The 15,626-nt window shown below is 46.2% G+C and overlaps 1 protein-coding gene across 1 annotated transcript in view; it reads right to left on the reverse strand.

The window, feature by feature from the left end:
* Window positions 1–15,626, reverse strand: part of ADCY1 (adenylate cyclase 1) — a 1,907,157-nt gene that overhangs the window by 37,531 nt on the left and 1,854,000 nt on the right. Inside the window, exon 16 of the mRNA XM_073549833.1 lies at window positions 7,011–7,157. Coding sequence (XP_073405934.1) covers window positions 7,011–7,157 — 147 coding nt within the window. The remainder of the gene's footprint in view (window positions 1–7,010; window positions 7,158–15,626) is intronic.

Here is a 15,626-nt window from a genome sequence, read left to right on the forward strand (position 1 = left end):
TCGCTCTCTATTCCTATAGTGGTTGCAACCAACGTATATGGATACTGATGGATGCAATTGCACACTAATAGGAGAATGAAAAATTTGCAGCTATAAAAGAAAAATATGTATGAGGCAGTGACACGCTGAGCGGCCTACAAGCAGATGTGCCTGCAGGACACACAACAGCGTGAGCTGCACTCACACAGCCCTTGCAGACAGCTGTGAAAACAGCGCTGCTAGGCAAAAGAAAGCTACAGTGGTGGATTATGTAGCCTGGGTAAAGCACACTATGATTGTGAGAATCGCTATCTCTAACTGTCCCTCACAGTCTTCAACAGCAGCCTGTCCCTAACTGAATTCACAGCAGAGTGAACAGAAATGGCGGCTGTGGCGGCTTTTATAGTGCATCATGTCATCATTTCAGCAGCCAATCACAGCCATGCCAATAGCTAACATGCCTACATGTCTAACAGGATGTGCCCACACTTCTGAGGATTCCCATTGGCTGAATCAAATTGAGCGGGCTCATAGCATTATGGGAACTTCTGATTCCGGTATTCGATATGCTAAAAGTATCGGAACTCAGTATCGGAATTCTGATACAGTAAATATCGGCCGATACCCGATACTTGCGGTATCGGAATGCTCAACACTAATTGTGAGTGTATCTCCTATGAACAGTACCCTCTTCTGGTCAGACTCAGCACAATTGGAGTCAGGTCTGGGATCTGGCTGGGCCATTCCAAAACTTTGATCTTTTTCTGGCAAAGACAATCTTTTGCTTATTTGGGGTTATGGTTAGAGTTGTTGATGTGCTGAAAGGCGATATTTATCTTCATCGTCACCTTTTTAGTAGTGATGAACAAATATACTTTTTACTTGAGATTTCCCAAGCATGCTCGGGTGATCTAGTTTATGTCACCATAGCTGCATGATTTGCGGCTGCTAGACAGCCTGAATACATGTGGGGATTTCCTAGCAAACATGCAATCCACACATGTATTCAAGCTGACTTGCAGCCACAAATCTTGCAGCTACAGTTGACAGAAACTAATTCTCCGAGCACATCCAAATATTCGGAGATCACTCGAGCATGTACTCGCTCATCACTACGTTTTAGCAGAAGCCTAAAGGCAAAATTGACTGATATATGTAATTGTTTATAATTCCCACTACATTCATTAAAACCCAAAGTTACAGATGCTAAATATCATCCCCAAAGCATAGAGCTGCCTCCTCTATGCTCTAATATAGGATCATAGTTTTTTTGGATAACCTTATGCCAAACATTACTTTTGCAATTATGGTCAAAAAGTTAAACCTTGGTCTCATCAGCCCATAACACATTTTTCCACATGCTTTAAGCAGAATTGATGTAGGCTTGGTAAAACATAGCCAGACTTGGATGGTTTTCTTCTTAACCCCTTCCCGACCCATGATTCCTACGTAGGTGTCATGAAAAGTCATGCCTAAATGACCCATGACGCCTACGTAGGCATCATGGTATAAATCGCCCTCCTGCGGGTCGGGTGACTGGGGTCACTGAAAGGTCACCAGACCCGCACACACAGGAGGCTTTGTACTTCGCCACAGGGGGCGTGGCTTAGCCCCCATGCGGCTAAGATCGCTCTGATTGGCAGTTTCACTTTTCACAGCCAATCAGAGCGATAGTAATATTTCATCAATGAAATTTGATGAAATATTACAATCCAACCGTGGCAGATGCTGCAGTAGTAGCATCGGACATGGCTGGAAACACTAACCTGACCCCCCCAAACCCGGCTGGCAGGGGCGATCGGCCCCCGCCACGGACTGATGGCAGAGATCAGACACTGCCATCATGATCTTCTCCCCCTCCCCTTCCCTCAGCTCCCCCCACAGTCCGATCCCCCCCTCACCCTCCCCGGTACCTGCTATGTCCCTCTTGCTGTCCCAGTGCCCCGCTGTCCCGGATCATGGGCACCGTCATCTTGGAAAATGACGGGCGCATGCGCAGTACGATTGTAATATTTCACCAATGAAATTTGTGAAATATTACAATCCAGCCATGGCCGATGCTGCAGTAGCATCAGACAAGGCTGGGGACACTACCCTGACCCCCCACACCGGCTGATAGGGGCGATCGCCCCCGCCACGGACTGAGGGCAGCGATCGGATGTTGCTGTCATGATCTGCCCCCCCTCCCCTTCCCTCCACTCCCCCCCGCACCCTCCCTGGTACCTGCTATGTCCCGCTCTGGCTCCCGGTGTCCTGCCGTCCCTCCTGCATGGGCGCCGCCATCTTGGAAAATGGCGGGCGCATGCGCAGTGCACCTGCCGGAATATGCCGGCCGGCAGATTCATTCATTTAATTTAATCACTGTGATAAACTCTCACAGTGATCAAAATAAAAAAAAGTAAATCAGCACCCCCTTATCACCCCCATAGGCAGGCACATATAATAAAATAAAGAAAATATTTATATTTTTCTATTTAGGGTTAGGGCTAGGGTTAGGGCTTGGGATAGGGCTAGGGATAGGGCTAGGGATAGGGATAGGGCTAGGGCTAGGGTTGGATTAGGGTTAGGGTTGAGCCCGCACACAGGTCCTCTATATACTGTATGAGCCCACACATAGCTCCTCTAAACACAATATGAGCCTCCGCATATATGCAGGGTGAGCACCCACATAGCCTCTCTATATATAGTATGAGGCCCCACATAAAGCCCTATAACCAGTTTGAGCCCCTACATAGTCCTCTATATACAGTATGAGCTCCCACATAACCTCTCTAAATATACAGCATCAGCCGTCACATAGCCACCAATATACAGTTTGAGCCTCCAAATAGCCTTCTATATACAATATGAGCCCCCCACATAGCCCCAATATAAATTATGTGATTCCCTAAATAGCCTCATTATTATATATATATATATATATATATATATATATATATAATGAGATCCCGCACAGCCCCTATATACTGATTAAGAGTTTAAGCCACCACATAGCCTCCATATATATATAGTTTGAGCCCCCACATACCTCTCTACATACAATATGAGCCCTTACATAGAACAGCCCGAGGAACAGATGTGTCCCACGGGCAGCACTTTGCCCAGCTCTGTTATACAGTATTTTATGAAAAGCATTATTTCTCCCCCCATTGTTTTAATTTTTATGTCATAAAATCAATAGTACATGCCAAAATAAGCAACTTTGTAATATATCTTAGAGAAATCTGCTTGTTTCCCTGCCGGGACTGAACTTTTATTTTCAAAATTCTCAATTCACGAGTAAAATGTGAGACAGGAGATGACAGTTGCTATTGATAAGATTGTAGATAGGAAGAAGAGGAAGAGAAGCTCTGTCTCTGGCCTTTCTCGCCTTCTCCCACCTTCTCTCTCCATTAAATGTCATTAGTAGCATTGCCATGTCTTCTCTCAGTAGTGTAAAAAGCTGTCTTCCCCGAATAAGTATATTGTCTGTGAAATGAGACTTTTGAGAATGAATGCTCAATCTTGACAGAGAAAGAAGCAGATTTATCTGATTATATATAAAGTTTGCTATCTTCATGTGTATGAAATTAAAATTAAAATTACACTTTAAAGGATGTCTTTCACTCACAAATTGCATATTAAACTAGCTGTTCGTTGATTTGGGGTCACTGACACCTATTAAAATCATAACAAAAATTACTGTTAAATGTGTTGGCCAATGGCTAAGTGCACCAATATGCCCCCTCACTTAGCATTTTTTGGAATATTACTGGACAAGCAATCGATGATACACCCAAAGTTTAGTGAGCGAGAGGCTTCAGAGTGGAACTAGGGAGAAAAACGTCACTGCCCACGCTGTCTGTGCAAAAGTACACAGCAATGAGGCTCAGGCAGTGTAAGTGTGCAGAGGTAAACATGCACAGTAAGTTCAGCAGGATAGCACTCACCGTTCTCTTGAAATGATTCACTTTATTTCATGTTAATAAAGCATAGGCAATGGCACTGGAGAAATGCAAAAAGACGGACGACAGCCGTTTCGTGCACAATGCACTTCAACAGGTCCCATGCTCAGGCTCAAGGAAACACTAATTTATACCACATGTGTGAACAAAAGAAACTCCACCCTTTACCTGAACGTGTCTTAAAAAAACCCCAAAATAAGAAAATAAAAATAAAAACAAGCATAATTTACATACACCATATGCAATAAAACTAGCAATCATAACCGCTTCAGAGAAATACGGACATATCCACTTTTTCATTTAGACCCAAAGGACCTGTGGCTTTTGTACGGAGGATCCATTTAGCCTCTATTTGTAAAAGATGTTTTTTATGACTCCCTCCATACTGCGGTGCAGACACCCTTTCAATGCCAGTAAACCGTAATGCTTCCGCATTCCCCCCCATGTACCTTCCTCATGTATTCTATAAGTCTAGGGACACCCTTTCCTGTGCTGATGGAATTGAAATGTTCCCTAAATCTTACAAAGAGGGGCCGGATAGTTTTCCCAATGTAGAAAAAACCACATGGGCAAAACAATGCATACACTACAAAGGAGGTCCTGCAAGTAATGAATTCCGTGACTTCGTGAAATATAGGTCCCATTTTTACAGTTTTGCCACTTAATTTAAATGGACACCAAGAACAGTTTTTACATATATAATTTCCCTTTGGGACACTAGATTCCAACCAATTATTTTGTTTGTTTTGAAATCTGTTCTTGACTAATAAATCTCGAAGGTTAGTACTTCTTTTACTCGCAAATAAAGGACCCCTACTGACCACATCTGTGAGGTCTCTGTCACTTTCGAGTAGGTGCCAATTCTGTCTGATGACTGTTCTAATGTGTCTATCCATAGAATTATATGTAAAACTAAAAACAAACCGTTTCTCTTTTCCTTTTTTGATCTGCCCGTTAATAACTGGTTCACTATTAACCCTCTGTAAGGCGGAATCTAGAACAGAATCAGGATGTCCTCTTTTTTTGAATCTGCTACGCAATTCATTTGCTTGTCTCTGAAAACCTTCACTATGACTATTAAATTTCTTTAATCTCAAAAATTGGCCATAAGGCAAGGAATTCTTTACATAATGGGGGTGTGCACTATTGTAATGTAAGAGGGAGTTTGTGGATGAAGATTTACGAAAAATTTCTGTATACAAAACTCCATTGGTTAACTTTAATCTGACATCCAAAAAATCTATTTCTGAGCCTCCAAAATGCGAAGTAAACTTCATATTCATATTATTATGTGAATTAAGAAACTCCACAAATAAATTGAAATCCTCTTCTGACCCGTCCCACACAATGAAAATGTCATCCACATAGCGAATAAATAATTTTATGTACTTCAAAAATGGATTGGTGACCGCATAAACTACTTTCTCCTCCAAAACTGCCAAAAACAGGTTAGCGAGGGTGCACGCGACGGGCATACCCATCGCTGTACCCTCCGTTTGCCTATACCAGACATTGTCAAATTGGAACGCGTTATGCGTAAGAATAAAATCAAGACCATCTATGATGAAATTGATGGTTCCCAGATCTCTATCAGAACTCAAAAGCACTTGTCTAATTTAGAAGTACTAACCTTCGAGATTTATTAGTCAAGAACAGATTTCAAAACAAACGAAATAATTGGTTGGAATCTAGTGCCCCAAAGGGAAATTATATATGTAAAAACTGTTCTTGGTGTCCATTTAAATTAAGTGGCAAAACTGTAAAAATGGGACCTATATTTCACGAAGTCACGGAATTCATTACTTGCAGGACCTCCTTTGTAGTGTATGCATTGTTTTGCCCATGTGGTTTTTTCTACATTGGGAAAACTATCCGGCCCCTCTTTGTAAGATTTAGGGAACATTTCAATTCCATCAGCACAGGAAAGGGTGTCCCTAGACTTATAGAATACATGAGGAAGGTACATGGGGGGGAATGCAGAAGCATTACGGTTTACTGGCATTGAAAGGGTGTCTGCACCGCAGTATGGAGGGAGTCATAAAAAACATCTTTTACAAATAGAGGCTAAATGGATCCTCCATACAAAAGCCACAGGTCCTTTGGGTCTAAATGAAAAAGTGGATATGTCCGTATTTCTCTGAAGCGGTTATGATTGCTAGTTTTATTGCATATGGTGTATGTAAATTATGCTTGTTTTTATTTTTATTTTCTTATTTCGGGTTTTTTTTAAGACACGTTCAGGTAAAGGGTGGAGTTTCTTTTGTTCACACATGTGGTATAAATTAGTGTTTCCTTGAGCCTGAGCATGGGACCTGTTGAAGTGCATTGTGCACGAAACGGCTGTCGTCCGTCTTTTTGCATTTCTCCCGTGCCATTGCCTATGCTTTATTAACATGAAATAAAGTGAATCATTTCAAGAGAACGGTGAGTGCCATCCTGCTGTCTTTTTCTACTATGATAGTTCATGTTTTTTCTTCACATGGATAGAGCACCCGTTCAGCAAGGGTTATAGGTGTCACACTGATAGCGGTTATAAGTGACTTTGCGGGTATTTCTTCCTCAGGGACAGTGCCGGATGTTTTTTTTTTCTTTGACTGACTACAATAAGTTCAGGCAACACTCGAACTGTGAAAGGGGACAGTGTAAATGTGAAAATGGGAATGTCATCCATATTCTGAGCCCTTGACTATGTCAATGCACTAAAGCCGTCTCATCTGCATTCTAATTAGTGCTCATAAAACTCTATGGATAACTGTAACTGTTGTTTCACGATAAGTTTCACCATAATGTCTGTCTGCCTCTAGCTTTTAATTCCCCCCTCCATATAATTTTAAAAGCACCAACAATCATCTCCTATCTCATTAATGGAAAACTCTACCTTTACTGACTACAGACTTTACTCATAAATTAGAAGTGAAAGGTCAAATTAGAATGTGAAAGAAGTAGATTTCACTGATAAAATATATCACACCGTTGCCTAGTTTCATGAGTATTATAGATTAGTGAATTAAAAAAATAAAAAGATGGTTACTCGATAAATTAAAATTATTGGATATTTAATCTTAGGAGTTTAAATATACTACTTACCTCATCAAAATCAGCAATTATTTCATTTAAAAGTCGTAAACATTCCACTCCCATATTATTGCCATCAAGTTCAATGTAAAAATCATTAAAATTAGGAATGGAGGCAAACATAACACCAACTTGTGAGTAAGACTGGTAATACAAATCCTAGGGGGAGAAAAATGATTTTAGGCAGAACCAATAATTTTGACAATATAGGTAAGTTAGGTAACATACTGTAAAACTATCAAAGATAAATGTGAGAAAAAAATGTTAACAAATCCTATGAAAGTGCAAGAGATGCATGTTCAAAAGGCTAGTAAGTACCAATAGTGCCAATGTTCCTGGTTAAATACTCTTGCTCATGATTATGTATATACAGGTGCTTCCCACTAAATTAGAATATCATTGCAAAGTTAATTTATTTCAGTTCTTTAATACAGAAGTGAAACTCATATTATATAGAGTCATTACAAACAGAGTGATCTATTTCAAGTGTTTATTTCAGTTAATGATGATGATTATGACTTATAGCCAATGAAAACCAATACAGTATCCACATAGCTTATTGCATTGATGGAGAGAGTACTATACACATTACATTCATTGATTCTTGACCATATATGATAGGACTGATTAGCAAATAAAGTGCTCTAGTGCCATAACTGTAAAGCCAGAATTGTAAAAACAAAAGGAAGAAATTGTGTAGATCTTATCCAGTTCATATGCAGGCTGGCATCCGGGTCAAGTCCATACAGGTAAAAGAATGCCTCAACCTACACTGTCATGCCTGTTAGAGTTGCGGATCGCATTAAATATAAAATAATAGAAAGTGCGATCCCAATCTGGGGTCCACCGCGCAGAGATGGTAACCTGCTGCTCGGTAATGGCGGAGTACTAACTAAACACCGGAGGGTTAACCACTGACCCAGTGTTTACGGAAGCGAACTCTGTTACTTCACAGAGCCACAGAAAAACATGCCGAAGCCTGTAAACATCACAGGACTCGGCAGAGTGAGCGCTGGTGTACAGACTCAGGACTCAGCCCCAAAGATGCTGGGTTAGAGTCTTTCTAGACCACTAGCACTCAGTTCCGCAACTGCGGAGTCAGGCAGAAACTAAACAGAAACCGCACTAACGTGCATACAGTGCCGCACTGGCGGATGCCACTAACCAGCCTAAACTCAGGACTGGAAAGTGCACTCTAATAGTACAGAAGTGCACACAGCGCTGCTCTGACAGGCGCTGCAGTAGATGCAGTACAATAGTGCCTTGTGCTGGATGGCACAATCTGGCGCTAAGTGTGGTGCTGAGGACTGGGTGCTCCGTGGCACATAAGCACAGCCACTGGTAGGCGCTGGTTTGCATCAGCGGAGGACCTCATTCTCTCCTTGGAGGCCTGGATGGCATCTTGAGTGTGGTCCCAAATGTCAAGTGCCTCCACCGCCCAGTCTGCCACTCGAGAGTCGGTGGACGACACGGGCATGGGCACAAGAAGGCGCGGATGCTGGCCGAAATTAAGGAGGAATGAGGTCTGACCCGTGGAGTCGGACACAGCGTTGTTCAAAGCAAACTCCGCCCACAGCAGCAAGGATGCCCAGTCATCCTGCCTGGCCAAGACCAAATGTCTTTGATATGTAACCAGGGTCTGGTTCGCTCTCTCTACCAACCCATTTGTCTCGGGACGATAGGCTGAGGAGAGATTTAGCTCAATGCTGAGCAGGTTACAGAGCTCTCTCCAGAATAGAGAAGCAAACTGGGGACCCTGGTCGCTGACAATCTTGTCCAGCATGCCATGCAGACAGAAAACGTGCTTAATGAACAACGTTGCCAGGCCCCGTTCAGAAGGTAACCGGGAGAGAGGTACCAGGTTCAAGATCTTGGAGAAATGGTCGGTGACAACCCAAATGACCGTGATGCCACTGGACTTGGGCAGTCCCACCACGAAGTCCATACCGAACATCTCCCAGGGCCTGTCCGCTACCAGCAGGGGGTAAAGTAGCCCAGCGGGCCACTGCCGAGGGGACCTATTCTGGGCGTAAGAGACGCATGCCCGAATATAGTCTCTAACGTCATGGGCTATATGCGACCACCAGTACGTCCTCGCCAGAAGCTCAGAGGTCCGTTTTGTCCCAAAATACTCTACCCATCCTGAACGAGTGAGCCCAAAAGAGGACCTCCGGTCGCAGATGGGCAGGGACGAATGTTTTGCCCGGAGGTACTAACTCAAGGGTGACCGGAGCCACGGTCCTCAGGCTCTTGGATGGAACGATCAGCCGAAACTGCTCCTCCTCCTTTGAAGACACGACAGTGGGTGAGATCATTGGCCTGAATGTTCTTCTCTCCAGAGAGAAAATGGAGCGTGAAGTGTAACCGGGAGAAGAACATGGACAATCTGGCCTGGCGAGAATTTAGCCGCTGGGCTGTCTGCAAATAAACCAAGTTCTTGTGGTTGGTGAACACCTGGAAAGGGTGGCGAGCCCCCTCCAGGAGTTGTCTCCGCTCCAAGAAGGCCAACTTCATTGCTAGCAACTCCCTGTCCCCGATGGAATAGTTCCTCTCCGCCGGTGTGAAGGTCTTGGAGAAAAAGAAGCATGGGTGCTTGGAACAAGACCACTCCAGCACCGACGGAAGAGGCATCCACCTCCAGAATGAAGGGTTTATCTTCATCGGGGCAATGTAGAATGGGAGCGCTAGCAAAATGGGACTTAATGGAGGAGAAGGCAGTGAAGATGGGTTCCGACCACAACTTGGGATTTGCACCCTTCTTGGTGAGGGCCACCAAGGGGGCTACCAAAGTCAAGAAGTGGTGGATGAATTGGTGATAGTAATTTATGAACCCCATAAAGTGCTGCACCGTTTTGAGAGAATGGGGCTCCTGCCAATCCATCACCGCCTGTAGCTTGGCAGGATCCATAGCCAATCCCTGGGCGGAGATAATATAGCCCAGGAAAGGCAAGGTCTCCTGCTCAAACATACACTTCTCCAACTTGGCATAGAGGGAGTTTGCCCGCAGGAGGTCAAAAACTTTGCAAACATCTCTCCAGTGGGAGTCAATATCTGGAGAGATGACGATATCATCCAGATAGACTAGTACCGAGGTGGTAAGCATATCCCGGAAGATATCATTCACAAAGTCTTGGAAGACGGCTGGGGCATTACAGAGCCCGAAGGGCATCACTAGGTATTCATAGTGCCCATTGTTGGTGTTAAATGCCGACTTCCATTCGTCCCCCTCACGGATGCAAATCAGGTTGTAAGCCCCCCGCAGATCGAGTTTGGTAAACACTCTCGCTCCCCGTAGCCCATAAAATAGCTCCGATATCAGGGGCAGAGGGTACTTATTCTTAACAGTGATGGCGTTAAGACCCCTGTAATCAATGCAGGGACATAGTTCTCCGTTCTTCTTCTGGACGAAGAAGAATCCCGCCCCTGCTGGTGACACCAACTTCCTAATGAATCCCCTTGCCAGATTCTCCCTGATATACTGAGGCATGGCCTCTGTCTCCGGGAGAGAAAGGGGATAGACTCAACCCCGAGGAGGCTCAGCACCAGGGAAGAGGTCAATAGGACAGTCATAGGGGTGATGATGTGGAAGAGACTCCGCCGCCCGCTTGGAGAACACGTCTGCATACTGTTGATAGTATGTGGGGTGTGAGGAAAGATCTGTGGGGACTTTGGTGGAAGCAACCTGAATGCACTCCCTCTGGCATCTACCATCACAGGCTGTACCCCAACCGAGAATCCTCCCTGAGGACCACTCTATATGAGGAGAGTGGAACCGTAACCAGGGAACCCCTAAAAGTACCTGATTGATACCCTCGGGCATGACAAGGAGGGATATCATCTCCTGATGAGATGGAGGCACCGAGAGTATCAATGGGGCGGTCTGGTGGGTAATTTGTGAGGGTAGAGTTGCGCCTTTCACCACCCTGATAGTGACTGGCTTGGCCATCATAACCAGGGGTATAGTATGCCATTGAGCGAAGGCAGAAGACATGAAATTGCCCTCCGCTCCCGAGTCCACTCATACCTCCACCGCCAGAGTGGATGAACCAACCTCAAGCGTTGGTTTAAAGGTCAGCTTGGAGGAAAATGCCGCTGATTCTAGTGAATCCCCTCCTGTGACCACTAGAGGTGAGCGTTTTCCCAACCGCTGTGGGCAGCGGTTGGCAAGGTGACCAGGCTGCCAACAAACATGACAGACCACAGGTGCTCGAGCGGACCGGGACCTGGATCCCGCGCGAGGAGCCCCCAAGGCCCCCTGAGGCTCGGATGCCCGATTGGGAGATTCCAAAGGTTTAGTAAAACTAGGTGCCAACCTAAACCTCTGCCTACACTGGGCCCACTCCAACCCTCGCTCAATGAAGCGAAGGTCTATATGGGTAGAGACAGTAATATGCTCCTCCAGTGTGACTGGAATCTCCCTGGTGGACAGGGCATCCTTCATGTGGTCAGCCAGACCTCTCCAGAACACATGGATGAGGACCTTGTCTGGCGACTCCAGCTCAGAGACCAGGGTTCGGAACTGGATGGCATAATGGCTGACCAAGGACGAGCCATGTGACAGTGCCAGCAGCTGGAGCACGGTATCATGGGCGACTCGTGGTCCCAGGAAGACCTGCTTCAGAGAAGCCAAGAACTGCGAAGCACTCGCCACGCTCCCACAGCGGTGTGGCCCACTCCAAAGCCCTGCCCCATAAGAGGGAAACTGCAAATCCCACCTTAGCCCACTCGGAAGGGAATTAAGCAGCCAGCAGCTCAAGCTGAATAGCACACTGGCTGATGAAACCACTACAAGAAACACCATCGCCCGAGAACTTTTCGGGGAGTGGAAGGCAGAACATAGTCAGGGCAGGGATGACAGGGGTCACATGGGGGGCAGCCTCTGTAGCTGCCTGAACAGCGAGAGCGGTTACATCCACTGCTGAGGTTGAGCGCTCGAGAGCCACCAACCTGCCCTCCAGCTGCTGGATGCACCTGAGAAGTCGCTGTTCATTCGCCATTACTAGCCAGACCCTGGCGCTAGTATAATGTTAGGGTTGCGGATCGCACTAAATATAAAATAATAGAAAGTGCGATCGCAAACCGGGGTCCACCGTGCAGAGATGGTAAATTGCTGCTCGGTAATGGCGGAGTACTAACTAAACACCAGAGGGTTAACCACTGACCCAGTGTGTACGGGAGCGACCTCTGTTACTTCACAGAGCCGCTGAAACACAAAACGGAGCCTATTAACTTCACAGGACTCGGCGAAGTGAGTGCTAGTGTACAGACTCAGGACTCAAAGACGCTGGGTTAAAGTCCTTCTAGACCACTAACACTCGGCACCGCAACTGTGGAGCCAGGCAGAAACTAAATAGAAACCGCACTAACGTGCATACAGTGCCGCACTGGCGGATGCCACTCACCAGCCTAGACTCAGGACTAGAAAGTGCACTCTAACAGTACAGAAGTGCGCACGGCGCCGCTCTGACAGGCACTGCAGGAGATGCGGTACAATAGTGCCTTGTACTGGATGGCACAATCTGGCGCTAAGGCTGGTTTCACAGTAGCGTTTTTGCGCGCAGTGCTTCGAGTGCTATCGGGCGCATGCACCATGCGCCCCTATGTTTAACATGTAGGGCGCATGGTCTAGCTCTTGCACGTGTTCATGTGTGATTTCGTGCCCATGCGCTTTTTGCAGGTGTGCGCCTAGACGCGCTAGACGCTACATGTTGCATTTTTTGTTCTGCCCAACCTCGTAAAAAAGAAGCATGCGATCGCCTGTGCACAGAATGCACCAAAAAAACACATTAAAGTCTATGGGGTCGCAGGCGTGCACATGGACATGCGCCCGCCTGTGCTTTTGAGCGCATGCGATTTTTGAGTAAACAATGTATAGACACTTGTTTACACCACTCCCTACACAAGAAACATTGTATGGGGGGTAGTGTAGATAAAATAATGTGTTTGCACTGGCAGACCACTATCTACAGACAGCCTGGAAGAGAGAACAGCAGCCCTAATTTCTGAGAGAAACAGCAACTTCAAGAATGTGAGTATTCTGAACCTAATGTCTGCCTGTCCTTTTTTAAATTTATTATGTACTGTTTTTTTTGTATTGCAGCATGTCTTCTGCAGAGGAATACACACCGTCCCGGAGTGAGCTGGCCCAAGCAGAGCGTGAAGTGAGTATCTTCCTGCCCTACAGTTTGGGTAAGTATTCGCTGCAGCATGTACACATGTGGCAAATTAATTTTTGTTCTTTTTCAGACCTCATCGGCCACGGCAAGTGACAAGTGAGGATGAACAGCAGGGGCAGCCAAGCCTTTTTTCTGTCCTGTTTTTATCTTCAATCTTTCTTCTTTTCTGCATCTTTCTCTATCTTTTTCATTTCCTAATCTTTCAAAGATTCTAATGTTTTTTTTTTCCTTGGCTCCCCAACGGGACGAAGAAATCACCCTGGACAACGATGCCCTCATCAACCTAGTCCAAGAGCGAGTCCCATTGTGGGACAGCTGTGATCCACAGCACTCGGACAAGGGGATGACCCGGCGGCTCTGGAATGAGGTGCCTGCAGCGCTGATGGATGGCTGGGAAAACGCCTCTCAAAGGGTCCGCAAGGATTTTCGTGAGTATTTCAATGCTCTGTGATGCGGCAGTGACTCATGTCCATGGTCACACAGGTGTGTGTCATGCTAGATATATTCTATCATGATACACATTTGTGTTATCATGGTCAACACTGAGTGCATTGTCTATTGTATTGCTTTGTGATGCCGCAGTCACCTTGGCCGTGATGACACAGGTGTGTGTCATGCTAGATATATTGTAGCATGATACACATTTGTGTTAACATGGTAAACAGTGAGTGCATTGTCTATTGTATTGTTTTGTGATGCCGCAGTCACCTTGGCCGTGATTACACAGGTGTGTGTCATGCTAGATATATTCTAGCATGATACACATTTGTGTTATCATGGTCAACAGTGAGTGCATTGTCTATTGTAATGTATTGTGATGCCGCAGTCACCTTGGCCGTGATGACACAGGTGTGTGTCATGCTAGATATATTCTAGCATGACACACATTTGTGTTATCATGGTCAACAATGAGTGCATTGTCTATTGTATTGTTTTGTGATGCCACAGTCCCCTTGGCCATGATGACGCAGGTGTGTGTGATGCTAGAGATATTCTAGCATCATACACATTTGTGTTATCATGGCCAACAGTGCATTGTCTATTGTATTGTTGTGTGATGCTGCAGTGACTCTTGGCTGTGCTCACACAGGTGTGTGTGATTCTAGAAATTTGGCCATCAATGCATTGTATAATTTCTTTTCTTTTTCCCACAGTGAACAAAGTCAGAACTCGTTGGTGCTCGATGAAGGACCGCTTCAACAGGGATGTTCATAATGAGGGCCAGGTTCACAGTGGTTCAGCGGCAAGGACCAGAACAAAATACCGATATCATCGGGAGTTGGCATTCCTAAGACCGGTCCTTGCCACCAGAGCGCAAGTATTTTGGTGTATTGTATTGTTTTTTTAGTCTGTTGTTTTCCATTCCACAGTAGTTGGCGCTTGTAAATGCATGATACTAATGTTTTTCTTTTCTTAGCACCTGGAGCAGCACCCTGCAAACTATCCCTGGAGCGGTCCTTCATCGAACTATCTCGGACCCGTCCCAGCCATCCGACAGCCAGGAAGCATCTTGCAAGTCAGCAACACAGACAACTGGAGACCAAGAAGCTGGTATGTCAGGTCTTCCCCTGTCCCAGGTCTCTGCCACTGGTTTTGCGGGCACTTCCCGCCAGCGGCAGAGGGCCTTGGACAGGAATGTCATGCCCGAGTTCCTTCACTTGAGCTCAGCCTTTCAGAATGGTCTCAAGGCACTGGCAGAGAGAGTGAAAAGCAGTTTTAACTGAGTGGACAGCGGTTTTAACCACATGGACCACCGCTTCCAGTCTGTCGACAGTCGCCTTGACTGTCTGGAAGCCTACCTCAACAGACCAGTGCACCATTTTTTCAGCAAAATTGAACAGGCCATGGCAGAACACCTTAGTCGAGATCTTCAGTTGACTGTGATGCAGGCCTGCAACAATGCATTCTTGCAGGTTATGCAGCAGAGTCAGTGTGGGCAGCAGTCAGTGGTGGCATTTCCACCTGTGCCACTACTGACTCGCTTCACCTCACTACTGACTTCTGCTGCATACTACTGCATGGCCACCTGCATTCCAAGCCAAGCTGGACACCACTACACCACCCCAAGTCCGAGTGCTGCTGGGTACTCCACCGCCACCACCATGGCAAGGGCTGCTCTTGTCTGGACCACCACCGCCACCACCACGCCTGCTTGGAGCTCCGCCACTGCCACCACTCCTCTAGTCTGGACCAGCACGGCCGCCACCACTACTCCAGCCTGGACCAGCACGGCCGCCACCACTCCTCCAGCCTGGACCAGCACTGCCGCCACCACTCCTCCAGCCTGGACCAGCACTGCCGCCACCACTCTTCCAGCCTGGACCAGCACTGCCACCACCACAACTGCAGCCTGGACCAGCACTGCCGCCACAACTACTCCAGCCTGGAACAGCACTGCCACCAACAATCCTCCTGCAAGGAGCAGCACTGCCACCACAAATCCTCCTGCAAG

Source organism: Dendrobates tinctorius, unplaced genomic scaffold, assembly GCF_039654945.1.
Source record: "Dendrobates tinctorius isolate UK_male_01 unplaced genomic scaffold, ASM3965494v1 ptg000162l, whole genome shotgun sequence".
Lineage (NCBI taxonomy): Eukaryota > Metazoa > Chordata > Amphibia > Anura > Dendrobatidae > Dendrobates > Dendrobates tinctorius.